At 35.5% G+C, this 21,779-nt stretch overlaps 2 protein-coding genes across 5 annotated transcripts in view; one reads left to right on the top strand and one right to left on the bottom strand.

The window, feature by feature from the left end:
• Positions 1 to 17,219, top strand: part of LOC105833236 (nuclear factor of activated T-cells 5) — a 49,205-nt gene extending 31,986 nt beyond the window's left edge. For 2 of the 4 annotated variants that reach the window (XM_036286831.1, XM_036286833.1), the window contains 9 exons: positions 5,073 to 5,371; positions 7,025 to 7,331; positions 8,959 to 9,471; positions 9,699 to 10,145; positions 10,731 to 11,312; positions 11,624 to 12,001; positions 12,475 to 12,896; positions 13,091 to 13,462; positions 13,590 to 17,219. In XM_036286831.1, the coding sequence (XP_036142724.1) occupies positions 5,073 to 5,371; positions 7,025 to 7,331; positions 8,959 to 9,471; positions 9,699 to 10,145; positions 10,731 to 11,312; positions 11,624 to 12,001; positions 12,475 to 12,896; positions 13,091 to 13,462; positions 13,590 to 14,192 (3,923 nt within the window). In that variant the 3' untranslated portion in view covers positions 14,193 to 17,219. Of the gene's footprint in view, positions 1 to 5,072; positions 5,372 to 5,396; positions 6,461 to 7,024; positions 7,332 to 8,958; positions 9,472 to 9,698; positions 10,146 to 10,730; positions 11,313 to 11,623; positions 12,002 to 12,474; positions 12,897 to 13,090; positions 13,463 to 13,589 lie in introns of those variants that run through there. The other 2 variants (XM_036286832.1, XM_012674806.3) reach the window with 2 other exon arrangements.
• Positions 17,220 to 17,540: 321 nt separating this feature from the next.
• On the bottom strand, positions 17,541 to 21,264 carry LOC105833235 (endoribonuclease LACTB2). The gene is made up of 3 exons (XM_012674803.3): positions 20,566 to 21,264; positions 18,494 to 19,133; positions 17,541 to 17,707 (listed from the first exon to the last, which is right to left on the bottom strand). Exons 1-3 carry the CDS (start codon positions 20,691 to 20,693, stop codon positions 17,579 to 17,581), a joined length of 897 nt encoding a protein of 298 aa, XP_012530257.1. The 5' UTR covers positions 20,694 to 21,264; the 3' UTR covers positions 17,541 to 17,578.
• Between the last annotated feature and the right edge of the window lie 515 nt (positions 21,265 to 21,779).

The raw sequence follows: 21,779 nt of genomic DNA, 5'->3' as shown, positions 1-21,779 counted from the left end.
TGATATATTTCTCTTCTTTATTTTCTTCTTCTTCGACCTATAGAGAGAGAGAGGCACTATCGGTTTTTACTTAAGCACGAACAAACTTGATATTTTGAATTTTACGTAACTCTCTTTCCCTCTGTTTTATTCTTATTTGTATCTTGCGGTCTCTTATGTCCATTTCTACTTTCAATGTAGGTTATCATTGATCTCGGTTTAATTTATCCTCTTCTTGTCTGGAACTTAGAAACTTTAATCTAATGTACATTTTGATAGGAGTGACCATTCATCATATCTAATTTAATTTAAATTTTTTCGTCTTAATCTATGTAATATCGTGCCTCTTATTTCGCTCTTGAGGCATCGAAGCTAATGTCTGCGGGGTTCGCAGGACATTGAACGCGCTTCTGTTCTCACGAGCGCTGCCGTTACTCTCGAAAATTTGTCGAAATTGTAGGGCATTAAAAAATACGTATCGCGCCTCTTTTGCCGTTTGCTTCATTTCTTTCAGTACTGGTGCCAAGCAGTGCCAAGCTCCTGAAGACTCTTCAGCTCCTTATCTCGACTACTTAAGTAGGCTATCAGAGAGATGCCATTAAGTGTACACAGATCGCTACATGAGCTTGCATTGTCGCAACGAATCGTTTGTGGAATCCAAGGAGGTCCCAAAGTATTTGCGCGCGCGAAAGAGAGAAAGAGAGAAAAGGGATAAATACATATTTCGCTGGTAGTAGCCTTCAGCAAGAGAAAAGTTACACAAGATAAATTAAGTTAATGATGCTGGAGATTTTGACTCGAGTATCATAAGCGATATTTTTCCATCGAGGTCAAATGGGCCATGGATCTATCGGCGTCTCCTACATTTGAAAGAAAAACTAAGCCTCTTTTCAGACGTTTCCAACTTATACATATAACATCGAAATTTGGCATTCGACACGATTTACATTAAAAAAAATCAACTTCTCCATTTAGTTATCTTCATAAAATTCGATCTATGTTATGTTTATGACTCATCATTTTCAACGTATTTTTTTTAGACGTCTACACAACATCTAATTTTAGAAATATCTGATAATCGCTACGCTGTTATCATAGAGTTGGAGAGCTCTATTATAGACGCATATTAGTCACCTATATTATTTATAAAATTTAATTATCTATGGAACGGAACTATTGTAGAACTGCCATTTGCTTCTTCTTTTTTTCTCCTCCTGCGATACTCTCACGTGTTTACTACCTACGTTTTTTTTTTCTCCGTGAGCTTTTTCGATCGAAGATTCATGCAAAATAAATGCCTGCAATTGAACCGAATCGGTTTGTTCCACGGACGGCGGCGGCGGCGAACCAACGGGTGGCCGCCGCCGCGGGAGGATCGATCGGACATCGATCCGGGCGGCCCTCCGTCCGTCCGTCCGTCCGTTCCACACTCGTCGTCCTTCCGTCCGCCCGTCCTGGTAACGATATATCCTTGAGACTCGAGAGGAGAGGCGCCATAGTTAGCGCGCTCGCGCCGCTCTGTTTGCCGTGTAATAGTAACGATGTTTATCGACCCTGTTATCGAGGGTACACACTCTCTCTCTCTTTCTCTCTCCCCTTCTCCCTCCCTCCCTCCCTCTCTTTCTCTATTTCTTTCCGCCTCCGTCTGGAGGCCCGAGGACGCGGCTAAAGAGACGCAAATACCGGGGCGGGAGCCCTAATTCGTCTCTCGGCGGTACCCTTCCACGCGCTCGCGCTCGGAAGGCGCGATAAAAGAGATACGTTCACCTCTGGCAGCAGGTGTACGGACGCGCGCGCTCTCCCCCCTCTCCCCTCACTGCTCCATTTCCACTCCTGCCGCGTTTATTTTATTATCGGCTGGCAAGAGATTGTCGGCGGGGTAATTAAAACCACCGGAGCGTCGCCGCACACCTACGAGACCTTCGCGATTATTATCTTTATGGCATTGCCGCTTGATTATGCAGGCTATCGTGGCGAGCGTGCGTCGCTATCGGTTATTTGCGAGATGGGCCGAACGACAGGGGAGAGGAGAAGGGGAGGATTCTGCGCGACTCTCGAAAACCAGATGCAGAAAAATGCAGCCGGACGAGGAATGACCCGCGCTCGGAGTGTGTAACGTGTACATACGTTCGTGAGGCAAAACTGGCGTACGTTGTAAAGTTATTAATATGTATTTCTTTCGTCCGCATTTTTCAACGTAGGTCAATTTCAATCCCATATAGAAACGCTTTCATTGAATGCCTAAGAATTGTGAAATATATCTGCTATATTTCCGAGACAGTTCCAGAGAAGCTAAAATTTTCGCATTACTTGCCTTATAGAAAGGTAATTAAAGATTACTGGGAAAAACTCTTCTGAAATGTTGTCAGAAAGTTAAAAAAAAGTGGCTAAATTATTCCGAAAAATTATAATTCTTTCAAGTTTCTGAATTAACTTGTAAACAGAATTAAGCGAAATGGTACTATGAAAACACATCTAGTTTATTTTTGGAGTCCAATTTTACCGTTTGAATTTACTATATCTGCTAGACTTTAGAAACATTTTATGTTGCAATATTTCATTACATATTCAGAAGATTCTTCCGTCACATTTCATTACATATTCAAATGAATATTTAAAATTGTTACATATGAAATGTGAGAGGTTAAAATTGTTTTGAAACCTTTTTGAAAATTTAATTAAACAAAACAATCGATGCTACATGAGATCGGTTTAACTACAATTAAGGAAAAAACCGGGGCTTATTGGGATTAGAGAGGCAAGTTAACGATCTGTTCCATTTATGTATTTATAGCGAAAAATGGATATAGCTATCACTAATTATTTCTTTTATTAATATAAGAACTATTTCTAAAATTTTATTTAAAATTAAACAAATATTATAATAAAAAAGGAAAAAAATCAGATTCAAAAGAAGCCGAGTAAATTTCCGAGCGTTTCGAAACTTTTGTATTAATGTTCTTTAAACTTAAGAGAATTAATCTATAATGCAGCATGTTTATATTTTATTACAAAAAATTATACAGAATTATTACAGAAAATGTACAGAAAGATTTTCTCCGTCGCATTAGCATAATTTAATCATAATAATTAATTGTTAAAAATGTTGAATACAAAAATTATGTGAAAACTATGTTAACACGAGCTTTAGTCTCCTTTACTTTTTATTTTTTTTAACTTTTAGAATTGAAAAAAGTTAAAAAATTAATCGAGAATAAAATTAGCACCAGTACAAATTATTATTACATTGGATATTAGATTTTTAACGATATTTTTTACATATTTATATTCTCGCAAAAGATTCACGTGAAATGAATCCTAAAATGCTTTCAAATGAAATTGGATTTGTATCCAATCAGCTTGATGTTCGGAATGTATGTTACAAATTACGAATCTGATCATAATAAACGATGTTAGGCGTTTAGAGTATCGGTTTTCTGACAACGTAAATAGATTAAGGACGTCCAGAGTCGAATTAAACCCAGACAGGACTCTAAACGCGCACGAGAAGTTTATAAATAATAAACAACTTGCGCCCCGAGTTTTTCGGGCGATGAATGAAAAGCCGGGGATCCTATCTTCCTTACGTGGATCGTAAATTTTGCCAGTGCGATGCGGTAACGCAAAACAAAAACAACGGGTAATATCGGGTGCGATGGAAAATCACGAGATCGCTTAAATAATCTCTCTAACGGCGATCGTTGTGGAGAAAGAGAAATAATTGTTGCAACTTTGACGTGACATAATGATCGGCAATAACGGGCAGCGAGCGGTATCAGAAAAGGAACGAGGGGAAAGAGAGAAAGCGAGAGAAACGAGATTGGAAACCGACAGGCCGACGGGTCGTTGACATCGTTCCGTGATTTTCCTCGACGTTCACACAGATGCATCTCTTATGCACGTGTGTGCACGCGCCGATTACGTGCCCATCCCCTGTAACCGGAGTAGAGGGAGGGGGGTAGGGGATGGGACGGGACCGCGGGAGGGCGAGAGGGGGAAGAATCGAACCCCGTCACCACCAGTTGCGTCCGCGATTGCAACTTCACCCCCACGCAATTATCCCATTCCAGTAGTCGAAGTGGTCTATACATAGACCGTCCAACATTGCCCTGCCTCTCCCTCTTCCCGTCACCACTTCTCCCGCGCGCTCCTCATCCTCCTCTCTTCGTCTTTTTGTCCCTCTTTCGCGCGGTTCTTCTCGGTATGTTTTGCATCCTCTTTTTCTCTCTTTCCGGGGGAGGTTTATCTCTCTCTCCTCGTTTCTCGATGATGCACACGACGCCAGCTTTTCACGTCCAACGCGTAAAATCGAGACTCGGTCTGTCAATTCTTTGCTACGTCGAGCGGTGCTCTTCGTAAATTTTTGACAAGGATGAACTCGTCAGTGGCGAGCGGGCCGACGATGGTTTAAGGACCGCAATGATCCCACTGATTGTAGGTAGTATACTTCCTACAGTTTTAGTGTTTTGAATCTTAGGAAGTAGAGGACAATTTTGAAATTATTTTAGAAGTAAGGAGGACCAGAAATTAATTCATTTGTACTTATAACGATTTAATAATTTATGAGATTTTGAGGAGTCTTCGAGGATCTACGTTTCTTATAACTTTGAGGATGTGAGAACTTACAGTTTTGATAGCTTTAAGAATTTGAGGACTTGTTGTCTTGATGGCTTTGAGGATTTAACTTGCGAGGAGAAAAGTTGTCAACTTGACTGAATTTTTTAATGTCATTAAATTTTTTCTTTAGTCTAATTTATTTAACTTAAAAAATATAAAGTGAACTCTAGTTAAACCCACAAATACTTGAACTGAATAAACTTAATGAAATTGGAAAATTTAGTTAACAACTTTTTCAGTGTATTTCAGATCTGAAGATTTGCAATTTTATCGATTCCCTTTGACGATTTGTCATATTAAAATAGCAGGCAATTAAAGAGGATACGAGGATTTTATAACTTACAAATTCCCTATCTCTATTATCTCTTTTACATGCCATGTCTGGGTTTATTTGCATACCTGATATTTAAAATTATCTTCATTGCACTTCAAAACTAGTGAAAGGCAATACCGGAATAACGACATCTGATTTGCAGGTAGCAACGCAGGCGGTGCGTCGTCAACGGTGACAGCAGCGTCCGTCTCAAGAAGCACTGCAGGTAATCGCATCCAATCCGCCAGAAGGACAGTTACTAATCAACAGCAACTGCACCAACAAACCCCACAGCAACAGCAACAACAACAACCAAAACAATCCAGATATCCGTCGTCTTTCGGTCTAACTGCGAGGAGTTCTGATGAGCACGGATCTAGGACCGGTACGACGCCAGACGATAACTCAAACGATTCCGGTCTTGGTTCTGAGGAACGTCAGCAGCATTTTAACAACGTTAATGTTAGTACCTGCTAATGATATTCTAACAATCTAATTAAGGAGGTATTTTTACTGGTACTTTATTGGTTCGGAAAAAGGCTTGTTTTTAAGAATTTGTTTACACAAAACTTTTATAGAAATATTTATTGTTTTTTGTAGATTATAATGGCATTTTTTATTATCGTACACTTACGCCATCATTCACTGGGTAGAGTGTGATTATAAAAGAAAAATACCATAATAATCTACAATAATTAATAAGAATTTTAAAAAATTGCTTCTTAATTACTGCAATTTTCCTGTTAAAAATTCGTGTAAATAAGACCTTTTGGATCCAGTAAAGTAGAATGTTTCTTTAAACTTACATATTTAGATTATTTATTATAAAGTGATTATTCAAGTATCTGTTACAAAAGTATCTATTGTAAAGTTATCAAGAAACACGGTATTGTTTTGCGCTAATAAAAAATATTATCAAAATCTACAAAAATTTATAAATACTTTTTAAATGTTGCATCCTAATTGCTCCAAAATTTTTCTTAAAAAAGTTTTGAAAACAAATCTTTTTTTGATCGAACAAGGTGAGATGCTTTTTTAATCTTATTTGTTTAAATTACTGTATTATTTATGTATCTATTACAAAAGTTCTATATCTATTGTAAAGTTTTAGCATCTGTATTATAAAATTCTACGTAGAAGTTTTTTTTTATGAAGATTTCAGGGGCCCGTAAACTTGTTTTCGAATTTTCTATTTACGAAAACTTAAGAAGAAAATCTGAAGCTATGAAAAACCATTGAATAAACTTTTCAGAATTCGAAAAAAGAAAGCTTGATAAGAATCTACAAGTTATTAATCGAATTTAATAACTCTTTTGCTACCGATGAATTTCGTTTTGTTTTCTTTTTCTCTTTGCTGAAAGATGAAGAAAGTGAAGAGGAAGAAGAGGAAGGAGTTGACGGGCCCCTCAGTGGTCCGTGCGCCTTCCTCACTTTTGCTACGGCACTGAATCACCCTGTCATTAGAAGCCAGATGAAGTTATTTAATGTGTTCACGAGGGTACGCGTGATCGTCATCAATATCGTCATCGGAGATCGCCGACCGCTCGAACGGTAGTTGAACCCAGCCGAGTTCTGATTCGTTAAATTAAGCACACAGACGCTCACGCACATACGGAGTGTTCCCGTTATACCGATCGTTCAGCTCTTTCTCATAATAAAGAAAAAAAGTGATGTCGCATTAAAATATCTAATATTGAGAACTCTTTAATAATTAAATTTTACTTATGATACATGGAAATTAATATATATTAAATATATTGAAAAATAATTTAAATTACGTATATAAATATTAATTTAATTTTAATTCAATTTAATAGCCTTGATTTTTTGTCAAATGAAAATATAATTTAAATTATAAATAATTTTCGTTTGATTTTAATTCAATTTAATAGTCTCAATTTTCTGTCTCAAATGAAGATTTAGTGAAATAAAATAGCAGAATTATATGAACCATTGTTAAATTTTGTAGATAATATTTCAGGTCCTAGCACTATCTTTTTCATCAGCTGATCGTTTAATTGTAACCACAATTCAATAATAATTGTCTTACTGAGCATTTAATATGAGATACCCTGTACTTGCATAGATTGATTAATTCCTTGATTGTTTTATCAGCTCTGGAACAACGTCGGCGAGGAGGACTCGAAGAGGAGGAAGATGGATATCAAATTAGAGTCTGAGGACGCAAATTTTGCGTTCCCGGAAGCAGCCCCTGGTACCAGCCCTGACAATAAACCAGCACCGACGGTCAGAACCACCGTCAATGGGATCGGTTTGGGAGGAATATCCGGCAACAGATCCGGAAATGGCAATTCTATAGGCAGAGTTGTGGGAATAACCAGACCTCGACCTGCCATGGGCGTGTTGACCAAAAGGACACCGATCACGCACCAGGGACCTGTTACCCTTGTCTCGCAATTATGTACGTCTTCAGATAAATGTAGAATAAACTTTTCAACTACAAATGCATCGCATGTTATAATAGAACCGAGATCAATTCCAAGTTTCTAAGACAGATTGAGACGGAAATACTGAATCATCTCTAGCGACTGTTTTGTTCTTTTTTTTTTATTCATGTCTTGAACTCTTGACTCTATAAACCTTTGATCTTTAGATTACTCGGATCTTGGGTTTTGGATTCTTTCCTTTAAAATTATTCACGAATTCTCAGACGTTAAGCATTTTGTTTGTCAAAGATAATCCAAATTTGTCTTTTTAAACATTACGAAACTTTTAAAGTCTTTACAAAACATCCGCGATGGTTATGTGCAATTTAATATTTTCTACAAAAGATAGATTTCGCTGCTGGTTGATGCAATCGTACAAAAATGTCGCATATTCCTTTGCAATCTGTTTATCAATATTGAGTATTAGTGGTATATTCAGTATCAACTGAAGTCAATATCAACAAAAATTTCGGGTTTTTTATCGCATCTCATAAAATTAAGTCTCTTCTAAAACGTTTGTCTTGCTAGAGAGAAGAGGATGAACAATTCGTTGCTTCGGAGCGCTGTAGAAGCTGCGTTGTTGTCTTCAGTATTTTGCAACAAAATGTAAACTCATTTGTAGGTTTATTTCTGGCGAAATTGCTTATTTTGCCGCTTTCACCGCCGATAAGTTATCTCCTTCAGAGAACCGTCGCTCTCTTTTTCTCTTTCTCTTCTTAAAAAAAGACAACATTAATGCATGTGTGAAATTCGATACCTCGCTTTTTGATACCAAATATAGGTCAGACAAGTATTTATAATTCGCAGATGTTGTAGCAGTGTGTTTCATCATAGACAATTGCGTAAAAAAGATGATAGAAGTGGACTCGTTACGTGTCATCTCTTGATTAAAAAGTCAATTCGATTAATAGATAGATTTCTTGATGATACAGACATTGTAAACTGATTTATTTTAAACTTTTAAAGTTTGAAGTTAAAGTTTTTAAATCTATAAATCTTTGAAACTTTAAATTTTCTCGATTTTTGTGTTAAAAATTGAAAGATTAAAATTATTAAAATTTTAACGTCTATTTTTATTAATGTCGATTAACTTTGATCTTGATTTAGCTTTATCTTTTTTTAATTTTTACATTTATATGAAAAATAATTTAAATCAAGATCAAAGTTAATCTACATTCGTAGAAATAGATATGAATATTTTAACCTTCCAAAGTTTCTGTAGTAAACTTTTTTAAGTTTGTGTCAACATTATTTTGAAGTTTGAATATTAAAAAATTTAAATATTTAATATTCTTATTTCACAGATGCGATTCGTGAATTTCTGTCTGTCTTCTCGATCTTTAAATAGTCAAGACTCTCTATTAATTTATTACGCGTCTAGTTTACTCTTGGATCATTTCCAACGCACAATATATCTGTCTTCCTTTGGCATTCTTTCAACAGGTCCAATGTAAACACTCCACTATCCAAAGATCTCGGCAAACTAGCCATCTCTTTTCACTCACACCTGCCGTAAATCACTCCCTGACCTGCCCCACTCCTCAGATAAACCCACACAGCATTCCGATCTAACATTGTTTACGATTGCTTTCTGATCGCTAGCCAACGTTTCCGCCGATGGCAAAACCCAACTGCAGATTGTCTGTCAACCCGAGCAGCAGCACCGAGCTCGCTATCAGACGGAGGGCTCGCGAGGCGCGGTGAAGGACCGCAGCGGGAACGGCTTCCCCATGGTACGACTCATTGGCTATGACAAGCCGACGAATCTGCAGGTGTTTATCGGCACCGATTTTGGTCGAGTGGCACCCCACATGTTCTATCAGGCTTGTCGAGTGAGCGGCAAGAACTCCACACCCTGCGTCGAGCGGAAGATCGATGGCACGATCGTGATAGAAATTGACATGGATCCGGCAAAGGATGTCACTTGCGACTGCGTTGGCATCCTCAAAGAGCGCAATGTCGACGTCGAGCATCGGTTTCCTCAGGAAGCCGGGCTGCTACAGGGAAGAAGCAAAAAGAAATCCACACGATGTCGCATGGTCTTCCGTACAGCTATCACGCATGCTGATGGGACCACAGAGACGCTGCAAGTCTGCTCCCAACCGATAGTCTGTAGTAAGTTAATTGGACATTTTTTTCAAAGATTAAGAAACATTTAAAGAGATATAAAATGAATTTATTTTATAGCTGTATTTTATCTAGAAGTTTTGAATAATATTTTGGGGGGGAAAATTTGAAAATTTCCAGAGAATTAAGTAAACGTTTTGTTCGAATTTAACGAAGAACTTATATCATGATTTGTAGAGCTTTCTTATAAAGTTCTCGGTCTTGTGTGTTTACAGCTCAACCACCTGGAATTCCAGAGATTTGCAAAAAATCTTTAACGTCCTGTCCGTGCACAGGCGGGCTAGAACTCATCATACTCGGCAAGAACTTTCTGAAAGACACGCGAGTAGTCTTTCAGCTGGACAGCGACGACCTGTCGAGCAGCCTGGAGCCGCACTGGGAATGCACCGTACTGCCGGACAAGGAGCATCTACACCCAGTACATCTGGTATGCGTGATACCGCCTTATCGCAGGCAGGATCTCGCGTCTACGGAAACGGTCAGCGTCAAATTGTTCGCGGTGTCGTCTGGCAAGACCAGCGAACCGCATACCTTTCTTTACACGGCTGCTTCCACTCCTCCGCAACCATCTGTAGGCAAAGTCGAGTCCATCTCACCTTCGCTAGCAAACGGTGATACTAGCCTAGTGACCACGCCTTCCGCCACGGCTGTCGCATCCAGCGGTAAGTTAGATTCCAGATCTTAGGATTCTAAATTTGGATCTCAAATTTCTGTAATTGTTCATTTAGATTTCTTAAATCTGCGTTAGAAAAAGTATTTACTGCCAAAGAAACCTACAATTTTTAAAGAACTTTTTTACTTTTGAAAATTATCTTCTGTAGAAATTTATTAATGCTCATGAAAGTTTTTGGAATTTTAAATTTATAAATTTTGTACTTTTTTTTATATCGACAAAATTATTTCTTTGATTATTTCTTTTTAATAATGCAAAATATTGACAATTAATTAGTAATAATTATAGCACACACGTACAGACAATAGAAGGACAATACGTCGTTCTAAATGGCGTTATGCGTTTAATCATCTTTCGAATATTGGCTTCGATTTGTATTGTAGACAGATAAATGTATTAAATATTTAGTTTATATTATTTTCTTTTAATACTTTTCAAAATTAAATGGCTAAAATTTAAACAGTTTTTTTGTATGATTACAATTACAATATTATATTAATAGGTATACAATGAAATAAATTTATTTTAAAATTGCATTTGAAGTTTATTAGAATAATTATTTGACATTCATCAGGTTTACTGACACAAGCAGCTGCGGGAGCTGCAGGCTTCCTGTCGAATGCATCAACTCAATCGCAACAAAGCGCTACTACAGAGGCTTTGAAGAGTGATCCCAGTCCACCACCAGCGGGAACGCCCCAGGTGACCCCCGTAATGCTCTGGGCCTCACAGTCTTCAAATTCTCCTTCTGATGTCATGATGCCGCCCCCAGTTCTCGTAGCAAATCCTCTAATGAATCGACGATCTTCGTCCAATCTTCAGCTGATTCTGCCGGATAACTTAAAAACGGAAGTAGTGGATGAAAACAGCCAGAACAGCATGCTGAGCGAAAACAGCATGCAAAGCATTCCGACGCCGACGGCGACCGCAAATGGTCCGACATCGGTTACCTCTCCTCTTCAGCAGTTGGTCAACGAGAACTCCAGAGAACCTGCATCCTCGCAAGCTGATATTATCAGGACTGTTGCCGCTGCGACGGCTGCCAATAACAGTCCCGTGCAAGAGACTGTGAACAGTCTTCTCGGAGTGGTGGATCTGATACGTAATCAGCATCCTCTATCGATGGTGAATGCACATCATTCGACTTCGTTTGGAGGTATGTATGCAGCAAGTGTGTAATTTGTTTGACTAAATGAGTAGAGCTAGTTGACTCTTGATACACACACACACACACACACACACACACACACACACACACACACACACACACACACACACACACACACACACACACACACACACACACACACACTCTCTCTCTCTCTCTCTCTTTTTCTCTTTCTCTCAATAAAGTCTCGATTACTATCATTCTTAAATTTTAAATAATTCTAAATTGTTATTTTATTTATTTATTTAATTTTAATTTTGTGAAATAGTTTTTTTTAAACATACGTTTTTTAATTATAGACATGCATGAGTCGACTCAGGTCCAAGTTCTTAGTCCTCATCGCCTTAAGGACACAAATGGTGTCCTGCCAACGGACAATAGCTCCAATGGAGCTGCCCTTCAAGGTGCCGGTGTAGTAGATCTTCGCATGAAACACCATCATCACCCCGACTTTGGCACGCTATCGAGTTTTACCGGCGCTACCGGAACTCAGGCTTTGTCGGCATCAAGCAGTCATGTGGTGGAAAAGTACCTGAATCACATAGAATCCTCGGTAGGCACCGCTGAGGAACCTAATAATGTAGAAAATGAGTTCGCTATTCAACAGCAGCGGACTTCCATCATTTCGGAAAGCAACCAACAATCGGCAGCTGCCCCAGAAATTTTAGCCAATACAGGTACAATATTGCACAGAAAATGATATTGCTTTATGGTATAAAATAATCTAAGATTGAAATGTAACTCATTACTTACGAAGTAAGTAAACAAATTACAGTTAGAGTTTTCAGTAACTGTAACTTAACTTTTTTCCTTTTTTTTATGTATCATTAAACTTAGTTACATTTTTTATACGGGTAATTAATTAAGTAGATATTTTATATATTTCAAATTTATTTGTTAACGTATAATTTGCGTTTAGCAGACTGAAATGATAAATCATTGAGAACAGTTTTTATCTGTCATTATAAAGTTGAAACTTTATTCTTTAAAATCCTGGATCATTGGTTCATGATGATTCTCTCTTGAAGTTTCTAATTTTTGTACTAAAACTTTACAAATAATTGCTTAGAGACTATAAGAATATAATTTCGTATAATATAAGAAAAAATAGGAAATCGAACATCGTAATATATGACGGTACCTTTTTCAGGACAAACTTCAACTCTTCAGGACAAACTAAAGTTGGATGCCTTAGTAAACTCCGCAGCTGAACAGATGGTCTCTCCAATGCACTCAGTGAATCCCAATTCTACCGCAATGTTAAGCCGTGTGACAACAGAACATGAGCCAATGAGTAATGGTCAGCAGACTAGAACTAGTCCATCGATTCCGGTGAAGACAATGTTGCTAGAAGCGCTAATCCCATCACAGACAGTGCAGCCAATGGCAGAAATGGCGGGTACAACGTCGGTATCGCCTGCAACAACGGTAGAGCAAACGGGAGACAGTCTGCTAACTAGTATCAACGCAGCACTGTTGCCAGAACCACAAGTCAGCGCGGCAACCGCCACGTCGAATTCAACGGTATTTCTTAACCGAAAACAAAAAAGATATAAGCGGTTGAACGAAAAAGTTAGTAACAAAGACAAAGTTTCTGGAATCTAAAAATAAAACTTTAAATTTCAGAAAAAAGTTTAGAATTTTAACTAAATTTTAAATTCTAAATAATCTAAAACAAAGTTTACATTGTTTAATAATTTTTAGTTTAGTATAAAATTTTTTAATAAACAAATATAATACGTTTTTGTTTTTTTTTTGTTTTTCAGGCTTGCTCAGTTGCTGGCAATGCGATGCCGGGGGTCGCAGTAGAGCAGATGCAACAGATTCAAGCGTTTACGCAACAAGAGGTAATGCAACAGGTACAACAGGTGGAACAGGTAGTAGCGCAAGCGCAGCAGCAAGTTGAACAGGTTGTCGCGCAAGCGCAGCAACAGGCAGTCCAAGTGGTACATCAGGCCCAGCAACAGGTAGTCCAGCAAGTAGTTCAGCATGCTCAAGTAGTGCAGCAAGCGGTACAGCAAGTGCAAGCTGTACAGCAAGTTCAAGCGGCTCAGGTAGTACAGCAAGCGGTGCAGCAGGCGACTGAGGAAGTGGTGCAACAAGCAGTGCAACAAGCGACTCAAGAAGTGGTGCAGCAGGTTAGTGATAATTTTATGTTACATTTAATGGGATGTTAAAGTTATCAATTTTATTGAACAGTAGATTTATAAATTATAATTTGTGCAATAATTAATGTTAAACAAAAATGTAAAAAATGTGTTTCAGGTTCAAGCAGTGCAGCAAGCTGTCCAACACGCTCAAGCGGCCCAAGTTATGCAGCAGGCTGTTCAACAAGACATAGGTTCTATGTTAAATCAACCCGCGGGCTTTGTGGCCGAAGCTAGTTCTGCTTTAGCTAGTGGGGCCGCTCAGGAACCCTCTCAACAACGTTTGACTAACGCAGCGGAACAAGCCATTAATAATGTTATCACCAACGCCACAAAGGATATCATTAACAATCGGCCGATCTCGACGACTACCGCTCATGCGATTATCGCCACGAAGAAAATTCTGAATAGCGTGGCGACTCAAAGCGCGCAGTTGATGAATAATGCGATGGAGGGAATCCTACCGAAATCTCCTTCAGGACAGAACAATATCATTGAACAGGTCGCCAGTAAATCGCCGACGGTCGCACTTCCGGTCACTCCAAACCGTCAGGCTGTAAACGCACCAATTTCCAATCCTGCCGTAAGCACTGCGTCCAACAGAAAGACGGAGGATGGAATGCTGCCTCAAGAGCTCACCTCTATGTCGGAACACGATCTTCTGAGCTACATCAATCCCAATTGTTTTGAACAACTTCCGCAAAGCGGATTTCTTTTGTAGTACCATTGCGTTTCTCAACAAAGGCGGATGATCTTTCAACGAACATATTTCTACATGAAAGTCTAAAGAATCTGCCTTCCGTGTCCTGCATTTGGTGCTAAATATAGCCAGCTAATTTTAAATTTCACTTGCCTCATATATTGAAGAGTGTTTAAACTATTAGATGGCGCTTAGATTAAGCTGTAATTAGCTAAATGTGGGATACAAGAATTCAAGAACGTTTTGAACGATTAAAATGCCTTGTAAATGAATGTATGATGTTTTGAACTTTTGCATCTGAATTTGTTACTGTGCAGGATTAATCTCTACTCGGATTACAAGATTGCCTGTTCCGATACTGACAATTCTGTGCCACATTTTTAACATGACTTAACATCACTTAGAGAAGGGAAAAAAGTGCACAGTGTAAATTTTGGATCTTGGCACACCTTTCCGAGATTTTTCCTCGGAATTCTTGTAATATTACGGATTTTGAGATTTTATAAGTCTTGATCTCCGAGTTATTGGACCTTATAATCTTGATCCTTTCGGCTGAGTTTCACTCTAGAAAGCGTTCCTACTACAGTTGACGCCGAAATGAACGAATGTAGTATTCGTTTAGCATTAACTATAATATACGCGTCAAAAGATTTTGTGTATTTTTAAAGCTGTAAGAATGTTTTCATATACTCTCCGAATTAAGCTTTCACGCCGAAAGGGTTAACAATTGATTTTATTTGGTCCTACAATAAGATGTTTATGAGATGTTATTTGAATTTGACTTATTTAGAGCACAATATGAAGAAATTTCTCGAAGTTTTCAGAGATACTTCCTGATCGTTCTGTGATTCACGGCAGAGAGATGCCGTAAGTTCACAGCAGCAGATTGTCATGGATCAAGAACTATTAATATTTAAGTATAAGACGGGCGCATAAGAAAGCGCGACAATGTCAGATGTTCTTCTCTTTTACATCTTTTCTTTCTTTGTATGTCTTATCTTTTCTATGAATTGTCAAATCTTCCTTGGCGATTCGTTATTTATCTTCAACGATGTACATGCAACTAGGTGCGTCGCGTATTAGCCTGTGCTCTATTTGAATGTATTTTGAATTCTTTTTATTTACAGGATTCGCAGAGAATAATATGTGAATAACGTAAATGTAGAAAAGAAATATGTTGTAAATGTTGAAATAATGAATTCATCTTTAAACGTTTCAAAACCGAATCCTAAATATTGGGATCCAACACAGCGGGATATTTTAGAGTTAGTTAATTAATAGTTTTAATATCGACGAAAGAAATTAGAGAGTTAACTGAAAAATAATGAAGAATTAAATTTTCAGTTTTGATCTTTGAATTTTTGAATCTTGTTTTCTCTTGCTTTTGTAAAGTTTAAAGAAAAAATGCCACAAATATGGATAGAAACACATATGCGTAATTATATGAACTATGTTACCAATTACGCTGATGTGAATGTTATTATTGACTTGATTTCATTGCGAAAGAATGGATCATCTCGTCGCTGTGGTCTCCACATGTCTCAAGTATATATTTCGTATATGTATTTAGAATATGTATATTGTTCGATAATCGAAGTTATTTTGTTTTCTTCTTTTTTTTGTTATCTAATACATCGATAATGCTAAGAGTTACGTGAATGGTGCATTAATGTTACTTCATAAAGGAATTAAAAAATGACAGGGAATGAAAGAGAGAGTGAGAGATTATGTTGTATGTTGAAGTAGTATATATATAAAATATATATATATATATTACGTTTATCCAAAGAGAGAGTAGACAATGGGCTAAGTAACAAAGTGAGCTTATTAAGGATATATGTCCATATAATTATTATATATATTGGATATAACTAAAGTGCGTTGCGTAAAATTATATCAACAATATGTTTCCTTTTCTATATATTTTTGTAAATTTTTTATACAAATTTTCGGAACATTAAGCGTGTAATTTCAAACGATCATGTAACTTCATTTTTCATTCAGTTCAATCCTGCGTGAACTTTTTTACGAATCACGAAATGATTGAATCACGAATGTTGAGTACGCACCGCGCGAAATAAATTCACGTAAAATTCTTTGTTTTTAAAATCATATAACTGCACCGAATTCTTAATTAAGATCAATGAATATCATGAAGATTATTAGATTATTTAAAATATATCAATCTTTATACATTCCCAAGTCTTCGAATTCTTGAATCTTTGAATCTTATGACACTTTTCTTTTGTTTTTAATTTTTTAATTTTTATCTCAGGATTTTTGTAACTCTAAAAAAATCATCACACTGAGAAAAATAAGTTTTTAATTTGACTAAATTTTTAAACTTAATTAAATTTGTTTAATTCAAATATTTTATGTATTTAAGTTAAATAAATAAATATTTGAACTAAAGAAATTTAATCAAGTTGAAAAATTTAGTCAAGTTAACATTTTTTCTCAGTGTAGTAATATAATATTATTTTTAAATTTTGATTATTGAATTCTAATAGTATCGCTTGAAAGTGATCTCTTGTATTCCTAGATGTAAAAAATTAATAAATTATCGACTTCCTGAACTCTCATGTTATTTCAACGTTTCGCACTTTAGTGATATCTCGTGTACATCGCGACATCGAATTTTTCGTGGGGTAATTCCCTACATACTGAAGACGAGCGGTGCTAATATTCGCCAAGATTATGTAGCTAGTAGAAGAAAGAGAAAGAAAGAAAGAGAGAAATTTTATAACGAAACATTTATTGTCGCGACAGCAACAATGTCCTTTATAATCAAGTAAAAAAAAATATATATTTTATATTGACCGTTGTATTGTGTCCGTAGTCGCACGCGATGACTAATGGCTCGCCTAAACAGGGAAGATAACTGGTGTACCACATAGCGATATGTACCCCGTAAAATTGTTGTAAACGTGTGCTCTTCTCATTGTACGCACGTCTGATAACAGCTATTAGCCTAACTTCGACAGAAATTCGTAACAATGTATCATTATTTACTCCTGTAAGTTGAATAAATGTTTCACTATGATATTTTACGCGCATTTCATAAAATTTTTACGGCTTACTTCTAATTTCAATAATGATTAAAATTATTATATATAATCCATATATATTAATAATACAAATTTAATTAAAATTTATATATATATATATGCATATACATTACACATTTATAACGTATATTATATTTTATATATATGTATATATGTAAAATATAGTAATTAAATTTGCATTAAAATATAGTTTATTAATGTAATATTTAAATTATATATTTACATCTACAAAGTACAATTATATAAGATTTCTTTCTAAGATTTATAAATTTGCGACCAAAATATTTCGACTTTTATGCAATTTTATCTAATTTTGTATATTCTTTATATAATCTATATTTATATTTTGCCTTTAATTCTCCACCAGCCACCTTCGTCTTCTTGTAATACTTTCCCTTCTTTTTGTAACTTGCGAAGGTGATGTCCCACAGTATATGCTGCAACCAGCCATAGTTTTTCAGGTGTATCCTGTACAAACATTTATAATTTTATTTAGTTCCTTTAGAAAGAACAAATTAATTAATTGTATAGGTAATTAATTATATTGTATTATATTAAATTAAAGAGTTTTTCTATTTTATCATGTTGATTTCTTAGGAAAGTTTTTAGTAATTTTTTAAAAGTAAAAGTGAATAAATATTTTATCTTTTATTTATTATTGTTTAAAGATTTATTTCTTAGTTTTTTAAATAAAAAATATGAATAATAGTTTATTAATGATAGATTCATTTAACTTCTGCACAATTTATCAAGCAATGATTATGAACCCGCAACTCTCAGTGAACTGAAATTAAAAACTTATTATTATTTACTAAAATATTATTTTAATTACAGCATATGCAACCATGGTCACAACTGGACTTTTAAAAAATCCGATTTTTTGCTTTACTTTTTTTAACCACTGAATAAACATAAAAAGTTATCAAAACCATTCTGACTATAGCTGTAGGTGTTTTGATTAAACGTTTGAGTTTTTAATTTTAATCCATTGAGAGATACGAAATCATGGTTACAAATAAACTGTGCAGAGGTTGAATCTATTATAACAATTCATATTTAAAAAAAAAGAAAATTAATCTTTAAACAATAATAAATAAAGAACAAGAACTAATTTTGAAAAATAATCACATAAAAAAAAACATTTAAAAAAACCTAAAAATCTCTAGTAAAAATTAATGTGACAAAAGAGAAAATCCTTTAAAACAGCAACTCAACAAGCGTATGTTCTTTAACGAATCTTAAATTAATATTTACTTTATACATGATTTTGACGATATCCATCTCTGTCATTGGTTTGTCGCTTCCCTGTTCCTGCAGCATCCATAAAATTTCGTTTTCCCTCTGTTGCCTGTGTTTGATGTAATACTGTATCCGTGGCACAGGATTGTCGAGAACCGGCCCGTGCCCTGGATAAATCATTTTGGGCTGCATCTCCAGGATCTTATTCAGCGACAGCATGTAATCGTGGAGATCTTCAAAGACCGACGTGCCTTCCCCGAGGATGCAGTCGCCGCTGAACAAGATGTTGTCATCTTGTAGCAACAGGCAGGCGTGATCGCTGGTGTGTCCTGGCGTATATTTGATTTGTAGCTTCGCTCCTTCGACTTCTACTACTTGATCGTTTTTTAGAGGCTCCCACTGGACGGACTTTTCGAGATCCGATATGTCTGTATCGTTCGGCGCCCGTGGCAATTTCCATACGGTTAACTGCTTTTCCATTGGGAATAATTTCTTCACCAAGTTCCGCACGGGTTCCGCTCCACCAATGTGATCGTTATGCCAATGAGTGACCACCAAGTGCTCGATAGTCGCGTTCTCCTCGCTTAGTACACTGTCCAGAAGTTTTACATAAGCCTCAGCCGTTTTTGGTTCTCCAGAATCAATTAGCACACGTCTGTAATAGCAATCAAAATTTTTTTTAATTTTCATACTTTTGTATAAAATATGAAAAATTCTTAAAAATGTATCATGAGATATTACAAGAATGTTTTCACCAAGAATTGTATGATATTTATGATTAATAGACATTAGAAAAGAAACAGCAATTATAACTTGGTGATTATTTTAAGATATTTATTTAGGAACAGTATATGTTACAAAAATGCATATTATAATAATGTCATTAAAATATTCTTCTTATTTATATATCTATTTCCATTTATTATTCAAATACATATTCAGTTTTTGAAAAAATCTCAGATAACTTTTTATAATAATTAATAATTTTGATCGTAAATACTCGAATTTTTTAGTCCTAAAAGCTAATTGCAAAAAACAATGAAATATGTGCCTTATAATAGCTCAGGCAATAAAATAATCTTATTTTTGTGCAAATATTTATTAGGGTTTAGTATATAATATGATTTAACTTGTAAATAAATAGCTGTTTCCTCATTAAACATACAAATAAATAGCGCAATTTTGCGTAAGAATCAAGAGTAAACAAAATTAATAACTCTTAAACAAATAAAAGAATTATGTTCAAATTTTATAAAGATATCCACACGTGCGTAATATTAGAATAGTCTGTAAAAATTAAAAATGTTTGATATTTTGTAATATGACATACACATTCTTAAAGTATTGATATTAAAAAAAGGAAATTTTTATCATGGTGTATGTGTGTGTGTTTTAAAAAATTTTAGCATTATAATTGGAAAAAGTAATAACAAATAAAATAAATTATAAAAAAATGTATTGTGTAATAAATAAAGGGACTGTACTCCAGAACGCGACTCTTATAAAGATGTTTTAATGCTGTGTTTTTTCATTTTATTCATATGTTTTGCGTCTAATGGACGCGATAAATAGAATATCTTTATAAATGGCAGTAATGGCAGAAACTAAAGAAACTTAAGGAAGACACAGCGGATAAAAATTTGTTCTACAATCATGATTGAATCATGCCTTACTTTAAGGTTTTGAAAATGGCACGCTATTTATTGGCGCGCGCGCGTTTCGGAGCGCGAAACCTAACCTTAAAAAATTGTATGTATTTCGTATATCGTTAATTTCTCTTTAGTCTGTGAACACAGCAATTTCAGCAGTCCTTTCCATATATCAGAACGTCATTTTTACGCTTTAAAGTCTCACCTAAATTTCAAATTTCTTCATTCGATTAGAACGATTGTCAAGTGTTTTAATTTAAAATGTTTTAATTTTTCGCAATTTCGTATATTACGTTATTATCAGTTGGGGGAAAAAACGACAGTTTAACCCAATAGCTTCCCTTCTCCGTTGTCAAAATAAATTATTTCCCGCAGTGTCTGTCAAACATCTCGTAGAGACGTGATTTGTCCAGGAAACATGTGAATGACGTTTATCACCTGTGCCCGGTGCCTACGAGATATGTGTTGGTGCCTTGCAACGTCATCGGGCCAGGATTACAACCTAGGATCCGGATCACCCTGCTGGACAACCTCGCTATCGGTGGCAATTGTGTCAAGGACGTCATAATTTCTTCACTTGGCTGGTTCACTAGCGGAACGTTTATCACAAGAAGCAAAAAGAGAAGGCGCACTTTGGAACTTGATTCACGTTCGCGTATCACTCATTATCTTTATTTAGTGAGAGCTGCGAGACTGTTCTCTACACTTTCTGCGCTTACTATAAGATACACGTGTATCAGGGCCGCAGGTACCAATGGGGGCTTCATTGGAGGCTCTTAGCCCGACTTATAAATTTAAAATTTGCGTCTCTAAAGCTAGTGCTCCAAGAAATTTTACATTTAGCAGTTTTACATTATATTTTGTATTATAATTTTAAAACAAAATTATTAACGAATGGACTTAATACTTCTTGCGTTTGTAAAGGATCATACAAAATGTGTATACACACACACACACACACACACATATGTATGTATAATGTGTACATATGTATATATATATATATATATATACACACACTTTTTTTAAAGAAATTTAATAACGATGACTGCAGTTGTTTTGACTACTTTACTCATTGACCTAACAAAGTCTTGAGTATTGCATTGTAGCCTGGCATTTTGTTAATAATAAAATGTATTATAAATTTAAAATTGTTGTAATTTGAAAACTAATATTATATACTTTATTAGCTTCCCCTAAGTTACTGTGAGTTTTCCTTGCTGTTTGTGTCTAGCTACGGTCTTGACGTGTCGACAAATTGGATTCTTTTTTATTTTTCAAGTTTGTCTTCTCATCATGATATTGAATTCTTGACGTCATCAGAAGAAAACGCGAGTTATTTCTATTTATTAATATGATGCAACACATTTTTTTTCGATTTTATCACTCGTATTATACAGAATGCCTCGAAATTTGTGACTCAAAATATTTTAGCAAGAAAGTTTTTAAAAAATTAAGTAAAAAATTTACAAATAACTATTTTATAATTCTGTTTAAGAATTCTTTTCCTGTAATATTTTGATTTGCAAATTTGAAAACGTCATATGTATTATATATATATTTACGGAGAAAAATAAAAATTCATAAAACATAATTTGCTGGTATAGTCTATCTAAAAATACATTAATTTTTAGATTAATCTTTTCTCAAAC

Source organism: Monomorium pharaonis, chromosome 5 (genome assembly GCF_013373865.1).
Source record: "Monomorium pharaonis isolate MP-MQ-018 chromosome 5, ASM1337386v2, whole genome shotgun sequence".
In the NCBI taxonomy this organism is placed as follows: Eukaryota; Metazoa; Arthropoda; class Insecta; order Hymenoptera; family Formicidae; genus Monomorium; species Monomorium pharaonis.
Note: the sequence above shows the minus strand (reverse complement) of the source record. Positions and strands in the feature narration are given on the sequence as shown.